Consider the following 22,993-nt stretch of genomic DNA (forward strand, 5'->3'; position numbering starts at 1 on the left):
CTTGTGCCTTGTAGATGGTGGACAGGCTTTGGGGAGCCAGGAGGTGAATTACTCGCCACAGAATTCCTAGCCTCTGACCTGCTCTTGTAGCCACGGTATTTATGTGGCTGGTCCAGTTCAGTTTCTGGTCAATGGTGACCCCCAGGATAGTGGGGGATTCAGCGATCTTAGAGCCATTGAATGTCAAGGGGAGATGGTTAGATTCTCTCTTGTTGGAGATGGTCATTGCCTGGCACTTGTGTGGCACGACAGTTACTTGCCACTTATCAGCCCAAGCCTGGATGTTGTCCAGGTCTTGCTGCATTTCTACACGGGCTGCTTCAATATCTGAGAAGTCGCGAATAGTGCTGAACATTGTACAATCATTAGCGAACATCCCCACTTCTGACCTTGTGACGGCAGGAAAGTCATTGATGAAGTAGCTGAAGATGGTTGGGCCTAGGACACTACCCTGAGGAACTCCTGCAGTGATGTCCTGGAACCTAGATGTTTGGCCTCCAACAACCACAACCATCTTCCTTTGTGCTAGGTATGAATCCAACCAGCAGAGAGTTTTCCCCGTGATTTCCATTGACTCCAGTTTTGCTAGGGCTCCTTGATGCCATACTCGGTCAAATGCTGCCTTGATGTCAAGGGCAGTCACTCTCACCTCACCTCTGGAGTTCAGCTCTTTTGTTCATGATTGGACCAAGGCTGTAATGAGGTCAGGAGCTGAGTGGCCCTGGCGGAACCCAAACTGAGCGTCACTGAGCAGGTTATTGCTAAGCAAGTGCCACTTGACAGCATTGTTGATGACCCCTTCCATCACTTTACTGATTGAGAGTAGACTGATGGAGCGGTAATTGGCCGGGTTGAATTTGTCCTCCTTTTTGTGTACGGGACATACCTGGGCAATTTTCCACATTTCTGGGTAGATGCCAGTGTTGTAGCTGTACTGGAACAGCTTGGCTAGGGGCGGAGCAAGTTCTGGAGCACAAGTCTTCAGTACTATTGCCAGAATGTTGTCGGGCCCATAGTTTTTTCAGTATCCAGTGCCTTCAACAGTTTCTTGATATCACGCAGAGTGAATCAGATTGGCTGAAGACTGGCATCTGTGATGCTGGGGACTTCAGAAGGAGGCCGAGATGGATCATCAACTCGGCACTTCTGGCTGAAGATTGTTGCAAATGCTTCAGCCTTATCTTTCGCACTGATGTGCTGGGCTCCCCATCATTGAGGATGGGGATATTTGTGGGAGTCTCCTCCTCCTGTTAGTTGTTTAATTGTCCACCACCATTCACAGCTGGATGTGGCAGGAATGCAGAACATTGATTTGATCCGTTGGTTGTGGGATCGCTTAGCTCCCTTGTACTGTGGGAGCGCTGCACTGTCGGAGGGTCAGTATGAGGATATTTTGAATCTGTGAAATAATATGAAGGATGATAATGGAGACAGATGGAAATGCTTGGAAAGTGAGACTCTAGGTTCTGTCAGCCAGGAATCCCTTTCCAAACAAATTCTTTGTTATTTCAGATGATTGTCCGCCATGACCTGTTGCAGCAGCTGATCAACATTCCAACCAAAACCCTGAAGAAGGAATCGGCCATTAAGCCAGACCAGCAAAAATGGATCATTGACTTTCAGACAAAAGCAACCCTACATCATAAAGCCTTAATGATATTGGTCAAGGATCAACTGAGGCAAAGTTGTATTGAAGACCTGCATGAAATTGCAGAGGACATGATCGGAGATGAGGAAGAGAAAGGCAAACTATTTCAAATATTAGAATATTTTGATATATGTCTTTCTTCAAAACCCCAGGCCTTAAATCCTGATGCACGTGAGTTTAGACCAGGTTATCAGTGGTCACCATCAGATAATCGTCCTGCTCTCACCTACTTATTCCCAAGTTACTTGACTGATGCAAAGGTGGTATCAAAACAGTGGAAAGAAGACAGTGAAGAGGATCTACACATCCGAGCTTTCTTCTTGCCTGAAATTCCACAGGGTTTCTTCCACAGGTATTCTCTATTCCCATCCTTTTTTCTAGTCCATGTTTTCCCTCTTCTGTCGAATGCTGCTGGGTTCTGGGGAAGGGAGGCCATGAAGAGCAGAGCTCCCAACGATATCTTTCCCATTTTCTCTGTGCGAGCTAAGATGGCGAGGTTAGGACAACTGAGAAGAGGAACAGGAGGAGGCCAGTCAGCCCATTCCACCATGTTGTTAACATGACATCTCTATCATGAACTAGCTTTTCTTTTGCAGAAATTCTGTGTATCTTCAGTATTTGCAGTTGGGGTTCTTATCGAGTTTGCATTAAATAATTTTAATCACTTTTCAAATCCGTTTTCTTTTAACATATTTGGATTTTTAAAATAAATAAAACACCACTGCAGCCATATTGAAAACAAATGTGATAAAAGTAATTTTGCATAGCAAAGCCCCGATTTTAAAATTCTCATCTTTGTTTTCAAATTGCTCCTTGGCCTTGCCCCTCCCTATCTGCGTAACCTCCTCCAACCCCACAAGCCTCCGAGATCTCTGTGTTCCTCCAGTTCTGGCTTCTTGCTCATCCTGATTTTAATTGCTTCGCCATTGGTTGCCGTACCTTCAGCTGCCTGGACACGAAGCTTTGGAATTCCCTCTCTAAACTTGTCCGGCTCTCTATCTGTACTCCTTTAAGATGCTTCTTGAAACCTACCTCTTTGACCAAGCTTTTGGTCGTCTTTCCAAATATCTCCTTGTGTGGCTCTGTGTTAAATTTTGTTTGATAGTCACTACTGTGAAACAGCTTGGGACATTTTCCAATGTTAAGGGTGCTACGCAAGTACATGTTGTTTTTGTTGAAAAGCAGTTGGCACGTGGCATGTGTTAGGAAGAATCCTTTTCCTAATTCCCGTCTCTGTATTTCACAGGGTTACGATTAAACTGTGTAATTGCATATACTCTCACTGGGTTGGAAAAGAGCGATGCCTGGTGGTGTGTAATGGGCGAAAGCTACTCCTAAAGGAACACAATGAAGAAGCCAACAGTTACATTGAATTTTGTTGCAAGGGAAATGGAGAGGACGGTAAGACTAGGTCACATCATTTGGCTGCCTTTTGTGAATTGATGACACTGCTCCAATTAAACCTTAGTATACCCTGGAAATGACAGGATGCAGATCCTGGCATCCAAATGTGCTCATGCAATTTCTTGTCAGCACTTTTAAAGGCTATTCCATTCGTTTCAAACAGGTCAACAACTCAGTTAAAATACCCAAGAAAAGTCACACTAACACTGGTGGTTGCACCATTCTGTCTGAATAAGGCTGGTGTGAAAATGCTGGCGGATGAGGCAGGGTCAAAATGTCCAATGATCACAACAACAAGAGCACCAACCTGCATTTATATAGCACCTTTAACGAAGTAAAGTTCCCAAGAGACTTCACAGAGTGTTGTAGAACAAAATTTAACACCGAGCCACATAAGGATTTATTAGGGCAGATCTGTCTGGTCAAAAAGCTTTTAAGAAGCATTTTAAAGGAAGAGAGATAAAGGCGAAGAGGTTTAGGGAGGGAATTCCAGAGCTTGGGACCCAGGCAGCTGAAGGCATAGCCGCCAATGGTAAGACCATTAAAATTGGGGATGCTCAAGAGGCCAGAATTGGAACAACAACTTGGATTTATATAGCACCTTTAACCACAATTTGCAAGTTCAGAGGGGTCAACATAGGAACATAGGAACAGGAGTAGGCCATGCAGCCCATCGAGCCTGCCCCGGTATTCAATATGATCATGGCTGATCATCCACTTCAATGCCTTTTTCCCACACTATCCTCATATCCCTTTATGTCATTTGTATTTAGAAATCTGTCAATCTCTGCTTTAAACATACTCAATGACTGAGCTTCCACAGCCCTCTGGGGTAGAGAATTCCAAAGATTCACAACCCTCTGAGTAAAGAAATTTCTCCTCATCTCTGTCCTAAGTGGCTTCCCCCTTATTTTGAAATTGTGTCTCCTAGTTCTAGACTCCCCAACCAGGGGAAACATCTTACCTGCATCTACCCTGTCTATCCCTTTCAGTATTTTGTAGGTTTCAATGAGATTACCTCTCATTCTTTGAAACTCTAGAGAATACAGGCCCAGTTTCCCCAATCTCTCCTCATAGGACAGTCCCGCCATCCTGGGAACAAGTCTGGTGAATCTTCGTTGTAATTCCTCTATGGCAATGATATCCTTCCTAAGGTAAGAGGACCAAAACTGCGCACAGTACTCCAGGTGCGGTCTAACCAAGGTTCTATACAATTGAATAAAAGCAAAATACTGCGGATGCTGGAAATCTGAAATAAAAACAAAAAATGCTGGAACCACTCAGCAGGTCTGGCAGCATCTGTGGAAAGAGAAGCAGAGTTAACGTTTCGGGTCAGTGACCCTTCTTTGGAACTAGCAAATATTAGAAATGTCAAAGGTTATAAGCAAGTGACCTGGGGGTGGAGCAAGAGATAACAAAGGAGAAGGTGTAGATTGGACAAGGCCACATAGCTGACCAAAAGGTCATGGAGCAAAGGCAAACAATGTGTTAATGGTGTGTTGAAAGACAAAGCATTAGTACAGATTAACATATCATTACAAAAACAAGAAATGCTGGAATCACTCAGCAGGTCTGGCAGCATCTGTGGAAAGAGAAGCAGAGTTAACGTTTCGGGTCAGTGACCCTTCTTCGGAACGGTTCCGAAGAAGGGTCACTGACCCGAAACGTTAACTCTGCTTCTCTTTCCACAGATGCTGCCAGACCTGCTGAGTGATTCCAGCATTTCTTGTTTTTGTTTCAGATTTCCAGCATCCGCAGTATTTTGCTTTTATTAACATATCATTAACTTTGTAATCTCTTACCATTTAAGAAATACTCTGCACATCTATTCCTCATACCATAGAACATAGAACATAGAACATACAGCACAGAACAGGCCCTTCGGCCCACAATGTTGTGCCGATCCTTTGTCCTCTGTCAAGGACAATTTAATCTATACCCCATCATTCTCCTTTATCCATATACCTATCCAAAAGCCTTTTGAAAGTCCCTAAAGTTTCTGACTCAACAACTTCCCCGGGCAAGGCATTCCATGCCTCGACCACTCTCTGGGTAAAGAACCTTCCCCTGACATCCCCCTTATATCTCCCACCCTTCACCTTAAATTTATGACCCCTTGTAACGCTTTGCTCCACCCGGGGAAAAAGTTTCTGACTGTCTACCCTATCTATTCCCCTGATCATCTTATAAACCTCTATCATGTCACCCCTCATCCTTCTCCTTTCTAATGAGAAGAGGCCTAGAATGTTCAGCCTTTCCTCGTAAGACTTATTCTCCATTCCAGGCAACATCCTGGTAAATCTCCTCTGCACCCTCTCCAAGGCTTCCACATCCTTCCTAAAATGAGGCGACCAGAACTGCACACAGTACTCCAAATGAGGCCTTACCAAGGTCCTGTACAGCTGCATCATCACCTCACGGCTCTTAAATTCAATCCCTCTGCTAATGAACGCTAACACCCCATATGCCTTCTTCACAGCCCTATCCACTTGAGTTGCAACTTTCAATGATCTATGCACATAGACCCCAAGGTCTCTCTGCTCCTCCACATGCCCAAGAACCCTACCGTTAACCCAGTATTTTGCATTCATGTTTGTCCTTCCAAAATGGACGACCTCACACTTTTCAGGGTTAAACTCCATCTGCCACTTTTCAGCCCAGCACTGCAACCTATCCAAGTCCCTTTGCAGACGACAATAGCCCTCCTCGGTATCCACAACTCCACCAACCTTTGTATCATCTGCAAATTTACTGACCCACCCTTCGACTTCCTCATCCAAGTCGTTAATAAAAATCACAAACAGGAGAGGACCCAGAACTGATCCCTGCGGCACGCCACTGGTAACTGGGCTCCAGGCTGAGTATTTACCATCTAAGACCACTCTCTGCCTTCTATCAGTTAGCCAATTCTTAATCCAACTGGCCACATTCCCCACTATCCCATGCCTCCTGACTTTCTCCATAAGTCTACCATGGGGGACCTTATCAAATGCCTTACTAAAATCCATGTACACCACATCCACTGGTTTACCCTCATCCACTTGCTTGGTCACCTGCTCAAAGAATTCAATCAGGCTTGTGAGGCAAGACCTACCCCTCACAAAACCGTGCTGACTGTCCCGAATCAAGCAGTGTCTTTCCAGATGCTCATAAATCCTATCCCTCAGCACCTTTTCCATCAACTTGCCTACCACCGAAGTAAGACTAACTGGCCTGTAATTCCCAGGGTTGTTCCTATTCCCTTTCTTGAACAGGGGCACAACATTTGCCACCCTCCAATCACCTGGTACCACCCCCGTCAGCAGAGAAGATGAAAAGATCATTGCCAGCGGCTCTGCAATTTCATCCCTTGCTTCCCATAACATCCTTGGATATACCCCGTCAGGCCCGGGAGACTTGTCTATCTTCAAGTTATTCAAAAACCCCAACACATCTTCCCTCCTAACGAGCACTTCCTCGAGCTTACCAGTCTGTTTCACACCGTCCTCTTCAGTAATACACCCCTTCTCATTCGTAAATACCGAAGAGAAGTACTCATTCAAAACCTCACTTATCTCTTCCGGCTCAACACACAGTCTCCCGCTATTGTCCTTGACCGGACCTACGGTCCCCCTAGTCATCCTCATATTTCTGACATACGCGTAAAAGGCCTTGGGGTTTTCTTTTATCCTACCCGCCAAGCATTTTTCATGCCCTCTCTTAGCTCTCCTAATCCCTTTCTTCAGATCCTTCCTGGCCATCTTGTATCCCTCCAGAGCTATGCCTGTGCCCTTTTTCCTCAACTTTATATACGCATCCTTCTTCTTCCTAACAAGACTCTCAACCTCTCTTGTCACCCACGGTTCCCTCACATGACCATCCCTTCCCTGTCTGACAGGGACATGCTTATCAATGGCCCCTACTATCTGCTCCTTGAAAAAGTTCCACATTTCGACCGTGCCCTTCCCTGCCAGCATATGCTCCCAACTTATGCTCCTCAATTCCTGCCTGACAGCATCATATCTACCCTTCCCCCAATTGTAAACCTTGCCCTGTTGCACATACCTATCCCTCTCCATTACCACAGTGAATGCTACAGAATTGTGATCACTATCTCCAAAGTGCTCGCCCACCAACAGCTCTATCACTTGCCCTGGTTCATTACCTAGTACTAAATCCAATATTGCCTCCCCTCTGGTCGGGCAGTCTACATACTGAGTCAGAAAAGCTTCCTGGACATACTGCACAAACACTACCCCATCCAAACTATTCGATCTAAAGAGTTGCCAATCAATATTTGGGAAGTTGAAATCCCCCATAATTACTACCCTGTGACTTCTGCTCCTTTCCAAAATCTGTTTCCCAATCTGCTCTTCCACCTCCCTGCTGCTATTGGGGGGCCTATAGAAAACTCCCATCAAGGTGACTGCTCCTTTCCTGTTCCTGACCTCAACCCACAGTGCCTCAGTCGGCAGATCCTCCTCGAAAATTCTTTCAGCAGTTGTTACACTATTTCTAACTAACAATGCCACCCCCCCACCTCTTTTACCACCATTCCTAATCTTATGAAAACATCTATAACCAGGTACCTCCAAAAACCATTCCTCCCCCTCACCTATCCACGTTTCAGTGATGGCCACAACATCGTAGTCCCAAGTGCCCATCCACGCCTTCAATTCACTCACCTTATTCCTGATGCTTCTTGCGTTGAAGTATACGCACTTTAACCCTTCTCCGTGCCCATCTGTCCTCTGTGACAGTGCTACCTTCCCCAATACCTCACTACACTCTTTGTCTTTCTGAGTGGACCCACTGGTCCCTGGATTACAAGTCCGGTTCCCATCCCCCTCCCAAACTAGTTTAAACCCTCCCGAACAGTACTAGCAAACCTCCCTCCCAGGATATTGGTGCCCCTCTGGTTCAGATGCAGCCCGTCCTGTTTGAACAGGTCCCATCTTCCCCAGAATGCAGTCCAATTATCCAAGAACTGGAAGCCCTCCCTCCTACACCATTCCTGCAGCCACGTGTTCAGCTGTGCTCTCTCCCTATTCCTAGCCTCACTATCACGTGGCGCCGGCAACAAACCAGAGATAACAACTCTGTCCGTCCGAGCTTTCAGCTTCCAGCCTAACTCCCTAAACTCACTTCTAACATCTGTGCCACCCTTCCTTCCTACGTCGTTGGTGCCAATGTGCACCACGACCTCTGGCTGCTCCCCCTCCCCTTTAAGGATCCTGAAGACGCGATCACAAACATCACGGACCCTGGCACCAGGGAGGCAACAAACCATCCGTGCGTCTCGCCTGCGCCCACAGAACCGCCTGTCCGTACTCCTCACCATAGAGTCCCCGATGACTAGTGCTCTCCCATTCTCCCTCCTTCCCTTCTGAGCCACAGTGCAGGACCCCGTGCCAGAGGCCCGGTCACTGCAGCCTGCCCCCGATAGGCCGTCCCCCCCAACAGTATCTAAAACTGTATACTTGTTGTTGAGGGGAACGACCACAGGAGATCCCTGCACTGACCTCTTCCCACCTCTAACTGTTACCCAGCTGCCTTTGATTTGTGGAGTAACGACCTCCGTGTAGCTTTTATCTATCAACCCCTCAGCTTCCCGAATGATCCTCAGTTCATCCAGCTCCAGCTCCAATTCCCTAACACGGTCTGATAGGAGCTGGAGACGGATGCACTTCCAGCAGGTGAAGTCGGCAGGGCCACCGGAGGTTTCCCTCACCTCGAACATTCTGCAGGAGGAGCACTGCACTCCCCTGGCTGCCATTTCTTTTATTCAATTACCCCTTAGTTAAGTACAACTATAGATATTAACAAAAACAGTAAATAGCTTACCTGCTCAGTCCTTTTTGGTTAGAGGAGGAGGGTAAAAAGGGTCTTATTATTAGGTTAGAGGAGGAGGATGGGTGGGAGACACTACATGTGTAGTGGCTCGGGTTTACTCAGCTCCGCACCTTTAAGGAAAATACCTCACATTTTTCCACATTATATTCCATCTGCTGCATTCTTGCCCACTCACTAAGTCTTTCCAAATCCCCTTGAAGCCGCTTTGCATCTTCCTCACAACACACATTCCCACCTAGTTTTGTGTCATCCATGAACTTGGAAATATTACGTTTGGTCCCCACATCCAAATCATTGATATATATTGTGAACAGCTCGGGCCCAAGCACTGATCCCTGTGGTACACCAATAGTCACAGCCTGCCAATGCGAGAATGACCCACTTATTCCTACTCTCTGCTTTCTGCCTGTTAACCCATCCTTAATCCATGCCAGTATATTAACTCCTATCCCATGTGCTTTAATTTTGCTAACCAACCTCCTGTGGGGGACTTTAACAAAAGCCTTCTGAAAATCCAAGTATACTACGTCCACTGACTCCCCTTTATCAATTCTGTTATTAACATCCTCAAAAAATTCCAACAGGTTTGTCAAAAATGATTTTCCATTCATAAATCCATGTTGACTATGCCCAATCAGATCATTATTATCCAAGTGTCCATTTATCACATCCTTTAGAATAGATTCTAGCATTTTCCCTACTACTGATGTAAGGCTAACAGGTCTGTAATTCCTTGTTTTCTCTCACCCTCCCTTCTTAAATAGTGGGATGACATTTGCTAACTTCCAATCTGCAGGAACCGTTCCAGAATCTATAGAATTTTGGAAGATGATCACCAATACATCCACTATCTCCATAGCTACCTCTTTCAACACTCTGGGATGTAGAATATCAGGTCCTGGGACTTATCAACCTTCAGCCCCAGCTCCAAACAGGGAGAGATAGAGGAGCAGATATGTAGGCAAATCTCAGAGAGGTGTAAAAATAATAGGGTAATAATAGTAGGGGATTTCAACCTACCTAATATCAACTGGGATAGTCTTAGTGCAAAAGGCTTAAAGGGCGAGGAATTCTTAAAATGCGTACAGGAGAGCTTTTTGATCCAGTACATAGAAAGTCCGACAAGAGAAGGGGCAGTACTGGACCTAATCCTAGGGAATGAAGCTGGACAAGTGGTAGAAGTGTCAGTGGGGAGCATTTCGGGGATAGTGACCATAACTCTGTAAGATTTAAGGTAGTTATGGGAAAGGACAAAGATGGATCGGAAATAAAGGTACTAAATTGGGGGAAGGCTGATTTCAATTTGATAAAACATGATCTGGCCAAAGTGGACTGGGACTTGTAGGAAAATCTACATCAGACCAGTGGGAGTCATTCAAAGAAGAAGTTGTGAGGGTTCAGAGCCAACATGTACCCATTAAGATGAAGGGTAGGACCATCAAGTCCAGGGAACCCTGGATGTCAAGGGATATCGAGTATTGGATCAGGAAAAAAAAGGAGGCTTATGGCAGATTAGGAGCACTGATAATAGCAGAGGCCCTAGAGGAGTATAGAAAGTGTAGGGGGGTATTTAAAAAAGTAATTAGGAGAGCGAAGAGGGGACATGAAAAAACACTGGCGGTCAATATAAAGGAAAATCCTAAAGCGTTTTATAAGTATATTAAGGACAAGAGGATAACCAGGGAAAGAGTAGGGCCCATTAGGGACCAAAGTGGCAATCTATGTGTGGAGCCTAAGGACATAGGTGAGGTTTTAAATGATTACTTTTCATCTGTTTTTACTGTGGAGAACGACGATGTAGGTGTAGAGATCAGGGAGGGGGATTGCGATATACTTGAGCATATTAACATTGAAAGGGAGGAAGTATTAGCGGCTTTAGCGGGCTTAAAAGTGGATAAATCCCCAGGCCCAGATGAGATGTATCCCTGGCTGTTGTGTGAGGCAAGGGAGGTGATAGCAGGGGCTCTGACACAAATTTTCAGATCCTCTCTGGCCACGGGAGAGGTGCCAGAGGACTGGAGGACAGCGAATGTGGTATCATTATTCAAGAAGGGTAGCAGGGATAGAGCAGGTAATGACAGGCCAGTGAGTCTAACATCAGTAGTTGGGAAACTATTGGAAAAAATTCTGAGGGACAGGATTAATCTCCATTTGGAGAGGCAGGGAATAATCAGGGACAGTCAGCTTGGTTTTGTCAGAGGGAGATTGTGTCTAACTAACTTGATTGAATTTTCGAGGAGGTGACTAGATGTGTAGATGAGGGTAAAGCTGTTGATGTAGTCTACATGGACTTCAGTAAGGCTTTTGATAAGGTCCCGCATGGGAGATTGGTCACGAAGGTAAGAGCCCATGGGATCCAGGGCAATTTGGCAAATTGGATCCAAAATTGGCTTAGTGGCAGGAGGCAGAGGGTAGTGGTCGAGGGTTGTTTTTGAGAGTGGAATCCTGTGACCAGTGGTGTACCACAGGGATCGGTGCTGGGACCATTGCTGTTTGTAGTGTACATTAATGATTTAGATGTGACTATAGGAGGATGACACGAAAATTGGTGGTATCGTAAATAGTGAGGAGGAATGCCTTAGATTACAGGACGATATAGATGGGCTGGTAAGATGGGTGGAGCTGTGACAAATGGAATTTAATCTGAGAAGTGTGAGGTGGTGCATTTTGGGAGGACTAACAAGGCAAGGGAATATACGATGGATGGTAGGACCCTAGGAAGTACAGAAGGTCAGAAAGACTTTGGTGTACTTGTCCATAGATCACTAAAGGCAGCAGCACAGGTAGATAAGGTGGTTAGGAAGGCATATGGGATACTTGCCTTTATTAGTTAAAGCATAGAATATAAGAGCAGGGAGGTTAGAATAGTTAGATGCTTGATGGCTGGCACAGATACGATGGGCCGAGGGGCCTGTTTCTGTGTTGTATAACTCTATGACTCTAATTTCTCCAATACAACCTTCTTACTTATACTAATTTCCTTCCATTCCTCATTCTCCCTCGTCCCTTGGATCTCTAATTCTGGGAGATTTCTTGTATCTTCCTCAGTGAAGACAGACACAAAGTAATCATTTAGCTTCTCTGCCATTTCTCTATTCCCATTATAAATTTTCCTGGCTGCCTGTAATGGACTCTCATTTGTCTTAGCCAAACGTTTCCTTTTTATTCATCTATAGAAGCTTTTACAATCTGTTTTTATGTTTTTTGCTAGTTTACTTTCAAATCGATTCTCCCTTTCTTTATCAGTTTCTTGGTCCTCCTTTGCTGTATTCTAAAATCCTCCTAATCCTCAGGTTTACGACTATTTCTAGCAACTTTATAGGCCTTTTCTTTTAATCTTATACAATCCTGAACTTTTTTTTTTAGCCATGGTTGACTGCCTTTTCTTTTGGGGTTTTTGTGCCTTGAAGAAATATATAGTTGCTGTAAGTTATGTAGTAATTCTTTGAAGACTATCCATTGCCTATGTACTGTCAAACCTTTTAATGTATTTTCCCAATCCACCTCGGCCAATTTGCAGCTCATACTTTCAAAATTTCCTTTGTTCAAATTTAACACCCTGGCTTCAGATTAAACTACCTCACTTTCAAACATAATGTAAAATTCTATCATATTATGGTCACTCATCCCTAAAAGCTCTTTCACAACAAGATTATTAATTAACCATTTCTCATTACATAATACTAGATCTAAAATAGCCTGTTCTCTAGTTGGTTCCTCAACATACTGTTCTAGAAAACCACTCCAACACACTCCAGAAACGTGTCCTCCACAGCATTAATGCTCATTAGGTTTACCCAGTCTATATGCAAATTGAATTTACCCATAATTACAGTATTACCCATGCTACGTGCTTCTCTAATCTCCTGATTAATACCATGCCCCACACTACCGTTACTGTTTGGTGGCCTATAAACAACTCCTACCAATGTTTGCTGCCCCTTGCTGTTTCTTAGCTTCACCCAAACAGATTCCACATTTTGTTCTTCCGATCTGAGATCCCCCCTTATTAATGTACTGATCCCACCCCTTATTATCAGCGCAACACCACCTCCTTACTAAATGTTGACTATCTTTGAATATTCAGTTTCCAGTCTTGGTCACCCTGTAGCCACGTTTCCATAATGGCAATTAGATCAAACCCATTTACTTCTATTTGTGCCTTTAAATCATCTACCTTGTTGCGAATGCGGCGTGCATTCAGGTAGAGTGCCCTTAACCTTGTCGTTTTTACATTATTCTGCATTCTAAGCCTAGTTGATGCTTGTCTTTGTTTCGCCTGTCATCTAATGTCACTTGCTACTTTTCTACCTCCTGTTACCAGCTTTACTTCCTTCCAATTTGAACTACCCCTCAGGTTCCCATCCCCCTGACAAGCTAGTTTAAACCCTCCCCAACAGAACGAACAAATCTCCCAGCAAGGATATTAGTTCCGGTCCCGTTAAGGTGTAGCCTGTCCATCTTGTACAGGTCTCACCTGTCCCAGAACTGGTCCCAATGCCTCAGAAATCTGATGCCCTCCCTCCTACACCAATTCTCCAGCCACGTGTTGAATCGATCAATCCTCCTATTCCTATGCTCACTAACACGTGGCACTGGGAGTAATCCTGAGATTACTGCGTTGGAGATCCTGCTTTTTAATTTCTTTCGTAACTACTATACTTGGATTGCCAGAAGGCATTTGATAAGGTGCTACATCAAAGGTTATTGTGGAAAATAAAAGCTCATGGTGTAGGGGGTAACATATTGGCATGGATAGAAGATTGGCTGTCTAACAGGAAACAGAGAGTAGGCATAAATGGGTCATTTTCTGGTTGGCAAGATACGACGAGTGGTGTGCCGCAGAGATCAGTGCTGGGGCCTCAACTTTTCACAATTTATATAAATGACAGGGATGAAGGGACTGAAGGTATGGTTGCTAAATTTGCTGATGACTGAAAGATAGGTAGGAAAGTAACTTGTGAAGAGGACATAAGGGGGCTACAAAGGGATATAGATAGGTTAAGTGAGTGGGTGAAGACCTGGTAAATGTAGTATAATGTGGGAAACCGTGAAATTGTCCATTTTGGCAGGAAGAGTAAAAAAGAAGCATATTATCTAAATGGTGAGAGATTGCAGAGCTCTGAGATGCAGAGGGATCTGGGTGTCCGTGTGCATGAATTGCAAAAGGTTCGTATGCAGGTACAGCAAGTAATTAGGAAAGCTAATAGAATGTTATCATTTATTGCGAAGGGAATTGAATATAAAAGTAGGGAGGTTATGCTTCAGTTATACAGGGCATTGGTGAGACCACATCTGGAGTTCTGTGTACAGTATTGGTCTCCTTATTTAGGCAAGGATGTAAATACGTACAGAGAACTAGATTAATACCTGGAATGGGTGGGTTGTCTTATGAGGAAATGTTGGGCAGGCTAGGCTTGTATCCACTGCAGTTTAGAAGAGTAAGAGGCGACTTGATTGAAACATATAAGATTCTGAGGGGTCTTGACAGGGTGGATGTGGAAAGGATGTTTCCCCTTGTGGGAGAATCTAGAACTAGGGATCACTGTTTAAAAATAAGGGGTCGCCCATTTAAGACAGAGATGAGGAGAAATTTTTTCTCTCAGAGGGTTGTGAGTCTTTGAAACTGTCTCCCTCAAAAGGCGGTGGAAGCAGAGTCTTTGAATATTTTTAAGGCAGAGAAAGATAGATTCCTGTCAAGCAAGGGGGTGAAAGGTTATCGGAGGCAGGAATGCTGAGTTGAGGTTACAAACAGATCAGCCATGATCTTATTCAATGGCGGAGCAGGCTTGAGGGGCCGAGTGGTCTTCTCCTGCTCCTAATTCATATGTAAAATCCAAATAAACAACATCTACCACATTCCTATAATAAAAGCAAAATGCTGCAGATGCTGAAAATCTGAAATAAAAACAACAGAACTGATTTCTGATGAAGGGTCACTGACCTGAAACGTTAACTCTGCTTCACTCTCTACAGATGCTGCCGGACCTGCTGAGTATTTCCAGCACATTTTTTTTAAAATCCACTGCTTCTGTTCATCAACCTTCCCTGTTATTTAATCAAAAAAATCGATTAGTCAAGCACGATCTGTCTTTTACAAAACGTTGCTGGCTCTCCTGAAATAATGCAAACCTCACCAAGTGTTTGTTGATTTTTTCCCCTGATTATTACTTCCACAACCTTACCCACCACTGATGTTAAACTAACTGGTCTGTAGTTGCTAGGACTGTCCTTACACCCTTTCTTGAATAAGGGTGTGACATTTGCCACTCTCCAATCCTCTGGCACCTCCCCCATATCCGGGGAAGATTGGAAGAATGTGACAAGCCCTTCCGCTATCTCTCCTCACTTCCTTTAGCAACCTGGGATGTAAACCATCTGGAGCTGGCGACTTATCTACCCTAAGTGTAGCCAGCCTTTTTAGTACCTCCCCCCCTCTCAATTTTTACCCAATCCATTGCCTCTGTTCTCTCCGCTCCCACTGATATTTTATTAGCATCTTCTTCTTTAGTAAACACCAAAACAAAATACTCAAGTATTCTGTAGCACTTTGGGACATTTTACTGTGTTAAATGTTCTATACAAATGCAAGTTGTTGTTGTTGTTGGTCTGTGTCTCCATACCCTATGATTGTTCGGTAGTTGAGAGGTTGCTGTTGCAGCAGGAGGGATGGTGCAACTGTGAGTTGTTCCTCTGGTGTGGATGAGGCCTGAAGGGTCTCCCCGACATCACATTCTGTCACTTTGACCGTAGATCATCCCATTGTCTGGAGTTCCTTATTTTATTTTAGAACTTGCTTGTCAGCTTTTTGCCAGCTTTCTACAGAAAAATGCACATTCCACAAATAAAGCGCGCAAATACTTTTTTCCACTCAGTGTCAGCACCATCCTGAGCAGCTGCAGAGCACAGCTTCCTCACTCTGTATCTTAACGTCAGCCTCAGAGAGCAGCTCCAACCACACAGTGCAAGATCACCATTTCCAGAACCAACCGTTGGAACAGGCTCTCTGAGGAAGATTGACTGGTGGAAACTTAAGGGGAGATGGTGATGTAGAGATAATGTCACTAAGCTAGTAATCCAGAGGCGCAGGCTAATGTCCTGGGGACATGGATTCAAATCCCACCATGGCAACTAGAGGAATTTAAATCAAATTAGTTAATTAAAGAAATCTGGAATTCAAAGCTAGTTTCACTAATGGTGCCATTGTCGTAAAAATCTATCTGGTTCACTAATGTCCTTTAGGGAAGGAAATCTGCTGTCCTTACCTGGTCTGGCCTACATGTGACTCCAGACCCACAGCAATGTGGTTGACTCTTAACTGCCTTCTGAAATGGCCTAGCAAACCATTCAGTTGTCAAGGGCAATTAAGAATGGCAACAAATGCTGACCTAACCTCCTTCTTCTTCTTCTTTGGCCTCCTTGCCTCGAGAGACAATGGGTGAGCGCCTGGAGGTGGTCAGTGGTTTGTGAAGCAGCGCCTGGAGTGAATGACTTGGGTTGCATTAGAGTGCTATAGTGGAAGTTTGGTAACTGAGGATAATTAAGGGTTAATTTTATCTTAAATCTAATCTGTCCTTTATTTAGCAGATCAACTTAACAGTTGTTGTTAGAGTTGGAGAAGGTGAGTTTTAGACCAGCTTTAAACAGGGTTCACTCAGGTTCTGCTTGCAGCTGCACCTTGTTAATTAGAGAATTGGCTTAAACCAGTTTTCAGGGGCTAGAGTCAGTCAGTATAAAAGGTGAGCCATCTTACAGTGCTAACATGGGTTGCACTAGAGTGCTTTAGTGGAAGTTTGGTAACTGAGGAAGTTCGGTGAGGAGCTCCTTTCATTTCCGACCTGTCCTCAGAGTGAGGGGAGCCGAGAGCTTCCAAATAGCACAGCTAACTGGGAGAAGACTCGGAGGGCGGAGTTCCAGACCGGTAAGTATAAAAAACCTACCTCTGGTAAAAAAAAAACTGAAAGTGATGTCACAGGAAAGCTGTGACCTGATTGGCTGGTAGGGAATTTTTACTGAATTTGAAAATAAAACATTGATAAAAATTGATTAAAACCCTAATTAATAAGAAGAGTAATTAAACCAGAGGGAGGAGATTACTGTATTTAGTTAGCATTTAATATTTATAGTAGGAATCCAGCACTAGGGACCATATAGTTAATTATAACAATTTAGTAAGGATTTAATAAGTATTTATTTATTTTAAATTAATTAGTCCTAGAAATGTCAGTTAGAGGGGTGAAGTGCTTCACCTGTGAGATGTGGGAGGTCTGTGACGCTTCCAGCGTTCCGGACGACTACATCTGCAGGAAGTGTACCCAGTTACAGCTCCTCACAGACCGCATGGATCGGTTGGAGCAGCTACTGGATGCACTTAGGAGCATGCAGGTGGCAGAGAGCGTCATAGACAGGAGTTTTAGAGAAGTGGTTACACCCAAGGTGCAGGCAGATAGATGGGTGACCTCTAGACGGGGCAGGCAGTCAGTGCAGGAATCCCCTGTGGCTATCCCCCTCTCTAACAAGTATACCGTTTTGGATACTGTTGGGGGGGGTGGCCTATCAGGGGAAAACAGCAGCAGCCAGAGCAGTGGCACCACGGCTGGCACTGTTGTTCAGCAGGGAGGGGCAAAGCGCAGAAGAGCAATAGTTATAGGGGACTCTATAGTCAGGGGCACAGATCGGCACTTCTGTGGACATGAAAGAGACTCCAGGATGGTATGTTGCCTCCCTGGTGCCAGGATCAAGGATGTCTCTGAACAGACAGGGGGCATTCTGAAGGGGGAGGGTAAACAGCCAGTGGTTGTGGTACACATCGGTACCAACGACATAGGCAGGAAGAGTGACGGTCCTGCAGGGGGAGTTTAGGGAGTTAGGTAGAAAGTTAAAAGACAGGACCTCTAGGCTTGTAATCTCGGGATTACTCCCTGTGCCACATGCCAGTAAGGCTAGAAATAGGAAGATAGTGCAGATAAACACGTGGCTGAGCAGCTGGTGTAGAAGGGAGTGTTTCAGATATCTGGACCATTGGGATCTCTTCAGGGACAGATGGGACCTGTACAAGAAGGATGGGTTGCATCTAAACTGGAGGGGCACAAATATCCTGGCTGCGAGGTTTGCTAGCATCACTCGGGAGGGTTTAAACTAGTGTGGCAGGGGGGTGGGAACCAGAGCAGTAGGACAGCAAGTGAAATAAATGAGGGGGAACTAGTAAATAAGGCCAGTAAGACTGAGAGGAAGAGCAGGCAGGGAGATGTTGCTGAGCACAGCGGGACTGGTGGTCTGAAGTGCATTTGTTTCAATGCGAGAAGTATAACAGGTAAGGCAGATGAACTTAGAGCTTGGATTAGTACTTGGAACTATGATGTTGTTGCTAATACAGAGACTTGGTTGAGGGAAGGACAGGATTGGCAGCAAAATATTCCGGGATTTAGAAGCTTCAGGCGGGATAGAGGGGGATATAAAAGGGGTGGGGGAGTTGCTTTACTGGTTAAGGAGAATATCACAGCTGTACTGTGGGAGGACACCTCGGAGGGGTCGTGCAGTGAGGCAATATGGGTGGAGTTCAGGAATAGGAAGGGTGCAGTCACGATGTTGGGGGTTTACTACAGGCCTCCCAACAGCCAGCGGGAGGTAGAGGAGCAGATATGTAGACAGATTTTGGAAAGATGTAAAGGTAACAGGGTTGTAGTGGTGGGTGATTTTAACTTCCCCTATATTGACTGGGACTCACTTAGTGCTAGGGGCTTGGATGGGGCAGAATCTGTAAGGAGCATCCAGGAGGGCTTCTTGAAACAATACGTAGATAGTCCAACTAGGGATGGAGCCGTACTGGACCTGGTATTGGGGAATGAGCCCGGCCAGGTGGTCAAAGTTTCAGTGGGGGAGCATTTCGGGAACAGTGACCAGAATTCCATAAGTTTTAAGATTCTTGTGGATAAGTAGTCCTCGGGTGAAGGTGCTAAATTGGGGGAAGGCTAATTATAACAATATTAGGCAGGAACTGAAGAATTTAGATTGGGGGCGGCTGTTTGAGGGTAAATCAACATCTGACATGTGGGAGTCTTTCAAATGTCTGTTGATTAGCATCCAGGCACCAGCATGTTCCTGTGAGGAAGAAAGACAAGTTTGGCAAGTTTCGGGAAGCTTGGATAACGCGGGATATTGTGAGCCCAGTCAAAAAGAAAAAGGAAGCATTCATAAGGGCCGGAAGGCTAGGAATAGACGAATCCCTTGAGGAATATAAAGACAGTCGGAAGGAACTTAAGCAAGGAGTCAGGAGGGCGAAAAGGGGTTATGAGAAGTCATTGGCAAACAGGATTAAGGAAAATCCCAAGGCTTTTTATACGTATACAAAGAGCAAGAGGGTAACCAGGGAAAGGGTTGGCCCACTCAAAGACAGATAAGGGAATCTATGCGTGGAGCCAAAGGAAATGGGCGAGGTACTAAATGAGTACTTTGTATCAGAATTCACCAAAGAGAAGGACTTGGTGGATGATGAGCCTAGGGAAGGGAGTGTAGATAGTCTCAGTCATCTCATTATCAAAAAGGAGGAGGTGTTGGGTGTCTTGCAAAGCATTAAGGTAGATAAGTCCCCAGGGCCTGATGGGATCTACCCTAGAATACTGAGGGAGGCAAGGGAAGAAATTGCTGGGGCCTTGACAGAAATCTTTGCATCCTCATTGGCTACAGGTGAGGTCCTAGAGGACTGGAGAATAGCCAATGTTGTTCCTTTGTTTAAGAAGGGTAGCAAGGATAATCCAGGAAATTATAGGCCGGTGAGCCTTTCGTCAGTGGTCGGGAAATTATTAGAGAGGATTCTTCGGGACAGGATTTACTCCCATTTGGAAACAAACGAACTTATTAGCGAGAGGCAGCATGGTTTTGTGAAGGGGAGGTCGTGTCTCAGTAATTTGATTGAGATTTTTGAGGAAGTGACAAAGACGATTGATGAAGGAAGGGCAGTGGATGTTATCTATGTGGACTTCAGTAAAGCCTTGGACAAGGTCCCTCATGGCAGACTGGTACAAAAGGTGAAGTCACACGGGATCAGAGGTGAGCTGGCAAGATGGATACAGAACTGGCTCGGTCATAGAAGACAGAGGGTAGCAGTGGAAGGGTGCTTTTCTGATTGGAGGGCTGTGACTAGTGGTGTTCTGCAGGGATCAGTGCTGGGACCTTTGCTGTTTGTAGTATATATAAATGATTTGGAGGAAAATGTAGCTGGCTGATTAGTAAGTTTGCGGACGACAGAAAGGTTGGAGGAGTTGCGGACAGTGATGAGGATTGTCAGAGGATACAGCAGGATATAGATCGGTTGGAGACTTGGGCGGAGAAATGGCAGATGGAGTTTAATCCGGACAAATGTGAGGTAATGCATTTTGGAAGGTCTAATGCAGGTGGGAAGTATACAGTAAATGGCAGAACCCTTAGGAGTATTGACAGGCAGAGAGATCTGGGCGTACAGGTCCACAGGTCACTGAAAGTGGCAACGCAAGTGGATAAGGTAGTCAAGAAGGCAAATGGCATGCTTGCCTTCATCGGTCGGGGCATAGAGTATAAAAATTAGCAAGTCATGCTGCAGCTGTACAGAACTTTAGTTAGGCCACACTTAGAATATTGCAAACAATTCTGGTCGCCACACTACCAGAAGGACCTGGAGGCTTTGGAGAGGTTTACCAGGTTGTTGCCTGGTTTGGAGGGCATTAGCTATGAGGAGAGGTTGGATAAACTCAGATTATTTTCACTGGAACGACGGAGGTGGAGGGGCGACGTGATAGAGGTTTACAAAGTTATGAGCGGCATGGACAGAGTGGATAGTCAGAAGCTTTTTCCCAGGGTGGAAGAGTCAGTTACTAGGGGACATAGGTTTAAGGTGCGAGGGGCCAAGTTTAGAGGGGATGTGCGAGGCAAGTTCTTTACACAGAGGGTGGTGAGTGCCTGGAACTTGCTGCTGGGGGAGGTGGTGGAAGCAGGTACGATAGCGACGTTTAAGAGGCATCTTGACAAATACATGAATAGGATGGGAATAGAGGGACACGGTCCCCGGAAGTGCAGAAGGTTTTAGTTTAGGGAGGCATCAAGATCGGCGCAGGCTTGGAGGGCCGAATGGCCTGTTCCTGTGCTGTACTGTTCTTTGTTCTTTATAAAGGCCAATTCGAGAGTGACAGACTCTTCCACAGGTGCTGCAGATAAAATTGGTTGTCGGGGCTGCTACACAGTTGGCTCTCCCCTTGAGCTTCTGACTTTTTTCCTGCCAATAGCTAAGTCTCTTCGACTCGACACACTTTAGCCCCGTCTTTATGGCTGCCCGCCAGCTCTGGCGATTGCTGGCAACTGACTCCCACGACTTGTGATCAATGTCACAGGACTTCATGTCGCATTTGCAGATGTCTTTAAAGCGGAGACATGGACGGCCGGTGGATCTGATACCAGTGACGAGCTCGCTGTACAATGTGTCTTTGGGGATCCTGCCATCTTCCATGTGGCTCACATGGCCAAGCCATCTCAAGCGCCGCTGGCTCAGTAGGGTGTATATGCTGGGAATGTTGGCCGCCTCAAGGACTTCTGTGTTGGAGATACGGTCCTGCCACCTGATGCCAAGGATTCTCCGGAGGCAGCGAAGATGGAATGAATTGAGACGTCGCTCTTGGCTGACATACGTTGTCCAGGCCTCGCTGCCGTAGAGCAAGGTACTGAGGACACAGGCTTGATACACTCGGACTTTTGTGTTCCGTGTCAGTGCGCCATTTTCCCACACTCTCTTGGCCAGTCTGGACATAGCAGTGGAAGCCTTTCCCATGCGCTTGTTGATTTCTGCATCTAGAGACAGGTTACTGGTGATAGTTGAGCCTAGGTAGGTGAACTCTTGAACCACTTCCAGAGCGTGGTTGCTGATATTTATGGATGGGCCATTTCTGACGTCCTGCCCCATGATGTTCGTTTTCTTGAAGCTGATGTTTAGGCCAAATTCGTTGCAAGCAGCCGCAAACCTGTCGATGAGACTCTGCAGACACTCTTCAGTGTGAGATGTTAATGCAGCATTGTCAGCAAAGAGGAGTTCCCTGATGTGGACTTTCCGTACTTTGGTCTTTGCTCTTAGACGGGCAAGGTTGAACAACCTGCCACCTGATCTTGTGTGGAAGAAAATTCCTTCTTCAGAAGACTTGAACGCATGTGAGAGCAGCAGGGAGAAGAAAATCCCAAAAAGTGTGGGTGAGAGAACACAGCCCTGTTTCACACCACTCAGGATAGGAAAGGGGTCTGATGAGGCGCCGCCATGCTGAATTGTGCCTTTCATATTGTCATGGAATGAGGTGATGATACTTAGTAGCTTTGGTGGACATCCAATCTTTGCTAGTAGTCTGAAGAGACCACGTCTGCTGACAAGGTAAAAGGCTTTGGTGAGATCAATGAAAGCAACGTAGAGGGGCATCTGTTGTTCACGGCATTTCTCCTGTAGCTGGCGAAGGGAGAACAGCATGTCAATGGTGGATCTCTCTGCTCGAAAGCCGCACTGTGCCTCAGGGTAGACACGTTCAGCCAGCTTCTGTAGCCTGTTTAAAACGACTCGAGCGATGGCTTTCTCCACTATGCTGAGCAGGGAGATTCCACAGTAGTTGTTGCAGTCACCGCGGTCACCCTTGTTCTTATGGAGGGTGATGATATTGGCATTGTACATGTCCTGAGGTACTGCTCCCTCGTCCCAGCACAGGCAAAGCAGTTCATGTAGTGCTCAGAGTATAGCAGGCTTGGTACTCTTGATTATTTCAGGGGTAATGCTGTCCTTCCCAGGGGCTTTTCCGCTGGCTGGAGAATCAATGGCATCACTGAGTTCCGATTTTGTTGGCTGTACGTCCAGCTCATCCATGACTGGCAGAGACTGGGCTGCATTGAGGGCGGTCTCAGTGACAACATTTTCCCTGGAGTGCAGTTCTAGGTAGTGCTCCACCCAGTGGACCTAACCAGTGATACCCATATCCAATAAAAGAATAAAAAAAACTTTATTTCCTGTCTACTTATTGTTTGGTCATAACCATGTGTCTTTGACATGAAGTACCCATTCAGCTGCTCAGCATTTTACATCGCAACAGGAGGAGGCAATTCAATCCCTCA

At 45.5% G+C, this 22,993-nt stretch overlaps 1 protein-coding gene across 1 annotated transcript in view; it reads left to right on the forward strand.

The window, feature by feature from the left end:
* si:ch211-210p4.6 (malignant fibrous histiocytoma-amplified sequence 1) overlaps positions 1 to 22,993 on the forward strand; it is a 104,880-nt gene that overhangs the window by 31,444 nt on the left and 50,443 nt on the right. Inside the window, exons 6-7 of the mRNA XM_068046745.1 lie at positions 1,513 to 2,000; positions 2,895 to 3,049. Of these exons, the coding sequence (XP_067902846.1) occupies positions 1,513 to 2,000; positions 2,895 to 3,049 (643 nt within the window). The remainder of the gene's footprint in view (positions 1 to 1,512; positions 2,001 to 2,894; positions 3,050 to 22,993) is intronic.

The sequence above is a fragment of the Heterodontus francisci genome, chromosome 14 (assembly GCF_036365525.1).
Source record: "Heterodontus francisci isolate sHetFra1 chromosome 14, sHetFra1.hap1, whole genome shotgun sequence".
Classification (NCBI taxonomy): Eukaryota; Metazoa; Chordata; class Chondrichthyes; order Heterodontiformes; family Heterodontidae; genus Heterodontus; species Heterodontus francisci.